General features: G+C 30.8%; 1 protein-coding gene across 1 annotated transcript; it reads right to left on the reverse strand.

Moving 5' to 3' along the window:
• Positions 1–2,171: 2,171 nt before the first annotated feature.
• LOC124993127 (olfactory receptor 5AC1-like) lies at positions 2,172–3,104 on the reverse strand. Its single transcript, XM_047564745.1, has one exon. The coding sequence runs from the start codon at positions 3,093–3,095 to the stop codon at positions 2,172–2,174; it is 924 nt and encodes a 307-aa protein (XP_047420701.1). The 5' UTR covers positions 3,096–3,104.
• Positions 3,105–7,113: the final 4,009 nt, after the last annotated feature.

Raw genomic sequence — 7,113 nt, forward strand, 5'->3', positions numbered from 1 at the left:
TACTCAGTAACATTTCAAATCACCAATCAATTCAGACCAATTCCAGAAATTTATTCTGTTCTAAATTGATGCCTATCTTGAGTTGACATTGCAAGATTGTCTAAAAGTCAATTACTCAGAGAACTCTCAAACAGGAAAAAATAAAAAACTACAAGTTAAAACTGTTAAGCCTTTCTTTCTAAGGTAATATAACAGCTGAGCTTTTGTTTAAAATAAATTTTGATATGACTTCATGTTACCTGATACAATTTTAGGAATAAGAAAAGATTATAAAAATAGTAACTTTTTTTCTAACCAGCATTCCAAATGAAGTATGCTGTACTATGTACATGAAGAAATAAATTTATTTATACTTAGTTAATCTAAAAAGTACTTAGGAAATTTCTTTAAGAAGACATGCAGTAAATTTTAGAAAATTATTTGTTAAAAAAGAAGAAAAAACATTAAGGAAACTAGTACTGATTTTGCAGTGTATGCAAAGTGATTTTCAGAGATTGTTTGATATTGTTGGAAATTACCTGCAAATTCTGATAGTTTCCAAAACACAGTAAATTTAATCATGTGAGGCATTTTAAAAGAAATTTTGTTGAGAAAATTTTGTAATTAATCTTATGAACATACAAATAAGTTGAGTTTTTCTAATGATGTGTATATGATAAACAGATTTAAGTAATAAAAGATATCATACACCTAAACCTTTGCAGAATAAATTTAGTGTAATATATGGGACTATTCACTTGAGAAATTTTGAAGTGCTTTTACAAATAGTAGAAAAAAAGCATATTTTCATTTTTCAGTAATTTAAACTTAATTCTTTTTCCATATGATTATATTTTCTATGAAAATATGCTGGGAAAAAAGAGATAGCTAGAGAAATATAATTAACAGTTGAATCATTTATGTCTATGTAAAAATGTAAAATGTAAAATTCTCAAGCACTAATATACATCACAGAGACACTATCACTTAAAATTATATACATATATATATGCATATATAGGGAGAGAGTGAGAGAGGGAGTTTATATGTGTATGTGTAAAGGGAGGGGCTTCACTGTCACAATTTATTGCTCCTACCTTTAAATATTACTCGAGTTTCTTTTCCCTGATTCAGTCTCCTTGAATTCTGCTCAGAAGCTCCTACTAAAACTGATAGGAACAGTATTTTCTTGTAAGACTCTTGTTTGAAATTTATTTTTATTGCACTAAAATATTCCTCAATTTATGAATTATTAAATATAATATTCATAGCAATGTCCTTGATAAAAATAGCATGCAAAGTTATAAATTATGATAATTTTTTAGCTAAACGTTTTAAATTATGCTCCCATTTTCTTCCTAGATCCATCTAAAACTATATTTATATAGATGGATCTAAGAATATATAGATAGTTAGGTAGATTTTACTTTTTTATGGGGAGGAGATACTGGGGATTATACCCACGGGCAATTAGCCACTAAGCCATACCACAGACCATTTTATTTTTTGAACAGGTCTCACTAAGTTGCTAGGGCCTCTCTAAGTTGCCAAGGCTTGTTTGAATTTTCAATCCTCCTACCTCAGCCTCCTGCCACTGGGATTACAGGCATGTATCACCAAGCCCAACTATTTTAAAATTTTACTTTTTGCTTGGATCACTAAATAGCACATTTATTCTCAGGGATGTATTCTACCAAAAATCAGAATTTTATTTTTCATGGTCTACAGGAGTTGTTTAATATGCCAAGGAACCAGAAAGCCTTATTAACTTATAGGTTCAGAGGGGTAAACTGGACTCATTCAAGTAACTATACATGTGTCAATTAAAGCTTTTCCCTATAAGTATTTTTCTCCATTTCTCATAAGATTGTCAATTACTACGTATGAACTTGGAAGTCCTTAGCAAATAGGAAATTTGTAAAAGCTAAATGCTCAGCTAAAGTGGAGCACAACGGTGCTAAATAAGGTAGTGAGGGGTAATGTTACCAAGTGTTCACTGGACCATAAGAAAAGTAATTTAAATATGATGCTGGACCTCAAATATGGAGCTGGGTTCATTCACATATATCTCCCAGACCTTGTGACCATGAGCCCTCTATTGGCTAATATTAACCCTCTATTGACTTAATTTTTTATTATTTTTTATTTTTTCCACTAAAGAAGGAACAGTATGAAACTTGTCTGGCAAATATTTATTTCTTCATTCTTCTTCTCAAGGCACCTATAACCTCTCTATTCCTCAGGCTATAAATGAAAGGATTTAACAGTGGAATTACTATCGTGTAAAATAAAGAAAACATGTTTTCCTTATCCTCAACCGGTCCAGACCCAGGACAAACATAAATGAGGAAGAGAGTGCCATAGAACAAAGAGACAGAGAACAGATGGGCCCCGCAGGTGGAGAAGGCTTTGCGTCTGCCTTTCTCAGACTTCTTTTTCAGGATGGCAAGGAAGACTTTGATATAGGACACTATGATGTTTAAAAAGGTGAAGGCTTGTATAAAGATTGAAAAGACTAAAAGCACAAACATATTAACTGTAGAATCAGTGCAAGAAATTTTGAATAGTTGTAAAATTTCACAGTAGTAATAATGTATGACATTGGACCTGCAGAAAGTTAATCTAACTAACAAACCCACATGAATTACTAAATGCAGAAAACCAACAAAATATGAAGCACCTATAAGCTGAGAGCAGAGGCTATTGGACATCACCATTGGATACAGCAAGGGATTGCATATGGCTACATAGCGGTCATAGGCCATCACTAACAGGAGGAAACATTCTATGGTAGCACTGGAACCTAAAAAATAAAATTGAGTAAAGCATTCAGCTAGGGATATCTTATGATTCTTAGATAAAAAATTAATAAGCATCTTGGGGGTCACAGAGGATGAAGTGCACGCATCAGCCAAGGCTAAACCACTGAGGAAGAAGTACATGGGAGTGTGAAGGTGGGGGTCCTTCCAGATGAGAGCAATCAGTCCAAGGTTGCCCACCATGGTGATGAGGTAGATCACAAGGAACACCAGGAACAGAGGCATCTTCAGCTCTGGACGATGTGTAAGTCCTGTGAGAACAAACTCAATCACCAGAGTCATATTTTCTTCTGCCATATTTGACCAGTTCACTAAAATGAAAGAACAAGTGAGGACAAGCTCAGTGAGAATTATAAAATTGGTGATATTCTAGTGTGACTAATGTGTTTGTGAGAAGTGCTTCCCATCTTTGTAGTGTTAAATTTTTATATTTATCTACTTTAATAAACTCAAAATTCATCATAAAATTATTATTCTTCATAAAATGATATAATATATTAATATAATATTAATTATTATTCATATTAATGATTATTCACCTAAAGTGACAAAAATTTAATGCAAATTTTTTCAGTTTAACAAGGTTTTAGAACTGCATATGCTTATTTTAAAATTCATGTGAAAAATGTTTATTTTTTCCAAGAATATTAATAGTACAAATGGTCAAGATTACTTTGATATATAAATGAAATTTAAAATTTTAATAATCAAAACATTAATATATTGCATAGAATAGACAAGATATAGATTCCAGTGTGTATAGAAATTGACATAAGCAATAATATTTCAAGGAAAGCCTGACTTCTGTAATAGAAAGTTGTAGCACCGTGGGCTCTACCTCTGGATACAAAGTTAGACTCTTATCTCACACCACAGATATTTTCTAATAAAATTTAGAATATGATAATTAAACATATGAACTACAGAAATCTCTTCCAAAATGAAGAAAGTTGGTGAAATACTATCATTAACTAACCTTAAGACATAAAAAAGATTATCTCATAGTGACAAAAGGCATATGATAAATTAAGAAATTTGTTTTACTATGAATATGAGAGCTAAATATTTCTATCTATAATATAAAAATTACTGGCAAAAATAGAAAACAAAAAGGCAAACAATGCAAACAGAATAAGTAAAAAAATGGATACACATATTTACAGTGAACAAATCAAAAAATTGAAAAATAAAATGAAAGATGCCCAACTCTCCGTATGTTGTAGGCACACACACACACACACACACACACACATCCCTTTTTAATTTAATATGAATTAAAATGTTTAAAAACTCCCACTGCTGATGGAGATAAGAAAATGATACCCTCATATGTCACTGTGGAAATATTAATTGCAATGGCCTTTGCAAAGCAATTTTATAGGGTCCTACTAATTAAAAAATGTACCTATGCCCTTCAATCTATAATTTTTTTTGTAAATTCCTTAGAAACAAACACATCACTATGCAAACATAAATGTACAAAGAATATACAATGCATTATTGTTCAAGGTGGCAAAGATCAGACATTTCCACATGGTTACATGGTTAATTTAAATGGTTAAATCACATTATATTCATAATGTAGATTAAAAATGAGCCATTAAAAAGAAAAGAACTATACCAACTGCATTGAGAATTACTGCAAAGTATTTTATCTGAGAAGAATAAGATATACAGAAGTGTATGACCTTGTTATTATAAAATAAGGGATGCATTTAAAGTCTCTTTTACATAGTGAAAAATGTGGGAAATATACACTAAGTTCAAAACACTGATTTTTCTGATATGGAAGTACAGGTAAGAAAGGGGGAAGTAGAGGAGACATCAAGATAAGAGTTCCATAAGAAAAGATCATGTAATATGATTCTTGAACATAAATATAATATGTTTGTATGTGTTATGTATATATATATATATTATGAACATTTACAAAGAGATGTGTGAAAGTGTATCCCTAACACATTAATAGTAAAAAAAGAAACAAAAAAGGTTGTTGGCATTTTTAAGGAGATGTTTTGGCACTGAAATTCGCAGTGTAAAATTGGTAAGTAGTCATCTTTAATTTTAACTAAAAATCAGTTAATTTCAGGGAAATAAGCACATTTCTTTGGATATGATCAATCAGAAATACTTTCAAGCATTAAGAGAGACAGGATTTATTACTCCAGTGTTATCCATAACTATATAAATTAGGAACTCAAATGGAGTGGAGTGTTTTCAGAGTTGGTTATTTTTGTTTCAGTAATGTTCTTATTACATTTATTCCTGTGGATTTTATTTGTTGTCACTGCTCCAAATATAACATTTAACTAATGCTTGCATGAAGTATGGAAATTTCTTTGATGATTTATAAACAATCTCTGAAAGAACTTCAAAACAAAACAAAATTATCTAGCAAAAAATTTTTTAATGAAGAATAAGTGCAGGAATAGAGATTGTTATTATATTTCCACGTATTAAAAATTTTATGAGAAAACTGGGTTTCATCTAATATTATAATATGAATAAAAGTTATTTTTCTAAGAATGAAAGAGCCATTAAGAGCTCTTATTCCATCTTTACGCAAACAAAAATGAATGGGTTGTAGAATTTTTGCTTTAGAATGTATATCCACAGAGAACCCTGGCATGCATAAGGTCAAAATATTAAAGAAAAATGAAAAGCCATCTGATATTTGACCTGAATTAACTTGACCAGATTTTTCTAATAATCTCAAGTAACCAAATTATTGATATTCCTAATTTCAGATTCTGCAATATATAATATAACCAAGATTTAGTAACTTTTGTGATTTTTTTAAAATCTCAGAGGTTATATAAAGTCCGGGGAGACAAAATGGAAGATATTGAAAGTATTTTCCATGCCTAGTCCATATTCTCATTATTCTTCAAAATTAAAGCATTTTTGTTCCTCTCTATCATACAAACCTTAAGCCAGAATTTCTCATTCTGAAAAGTACAAGTGAAATTGAAATAGCAGGAACTTATGTCTCAATTAAGAAAACTTTTGACATTATACACTCTGAATTTGCTGAACTTATGCTATCAGTTATTTAAATTTTCCATTTTTAATTCCTATGTTAATCAGTAGAAAACTTCTCTAAACTTATGTTACTGCCACAGTAACATAAGTTACATATTAATGAAAATATACATGTTCAGATAAGCCTTTACTTGTCTGCCTATTTGGGTCACTGAGTTTTAAAACATTTTTTCTAGGATTTTAATTTCTTAAATAGATATTTATTTTCTTAAAGCTATCATCATGAAAATTATAAACATCTCAGTACTCTCACCCAACTTGTATAAAAACTGGAAAACGGGAAATACCCTCATTTTCTGGAAGTAACACGAAAGGTATAGAAAGAAGCAGTATCATTTCCATACCAATTTTTCTCAGAAACTACAAACTGGAGGTAGGTACCTTTTATTTTGTATATTTCAAACTCATTTTTTAAATGTTTTGAAATCCCATTAATATATGTAAGAGATTCCCAGTAGGATAAAGTAAAATTTGTTCTACTGGGCATTGTGAGATAATGATCAGATCATTCATAGGATTGGTAATAACCATTCCAACTTCATAGTATGTCCTAAGGGTTCACCACAGGGGTTTGTTTACAAAACATTACCAGGCAGAGTTTAGAATAAATTTGTTTTCATTCCTCTAATTTTCCTTAATGAAGCCACAATCTAGCTACCTAATTAACTTGATTTTAATTTGACAATCCTAAAGATATCCTAGAATTAATATACTCAAATCTGAAATTAAGATTTTCCCTATTCATCCCCAGCCTGACTCTCTTTTAATGTTCTCCATGGCAGGAAACAGTGCTCCCAAACCACCTTGTACCAAGGACAAGTTGTGAACCAGGGGCACATCCTTATCACTAACCTCACCTCACTCCCATTGTCTCAATCATGGTAAAATCCTCCAGACTTTATCAGCTAAAGTTATCTTAAATCCAGAAATTTCTTTCCATTTCCACAGTTCAACTCAAAATCCAAGATATATTCATGTCTTGCCTGGACTTATTAAATAACCTCCAAATTAATTTCTGTATGTGACACAGGAGTCATCCAATACTTTTTTCGTACTAGCACCAGGTGGATATTTATAAAACCTAAACATTTTCACCATCACTCCATACACAAATTCTCCTTACTAACAATATATAACTTCTCATTTCACATAAATAACAACTAAAATTTTTAAGCCTATCAATCAATTCTTGTCTCTAGACTGAGAAATGAACCCAATAATTAACTACACGCAGTAAAAATGACTTTTTATCATTTTGTCTCAATATTATCTA

The sequence above is a fragment of the Sciurus carolinensis genome, chromosome 9 (assembly GCF_902686445.1).
Source record: "Sciurus carolinensis chromosome 9, mSciCar1.2, whole genome shotgun sequence".
Taxonomy (NCBI): domain Eukaryota; kingdom Metazoa; phylum Chordata; class Mammalia; order Rodentia; family Sciuridae; genus Sciurus; species Sciurus carolinensis.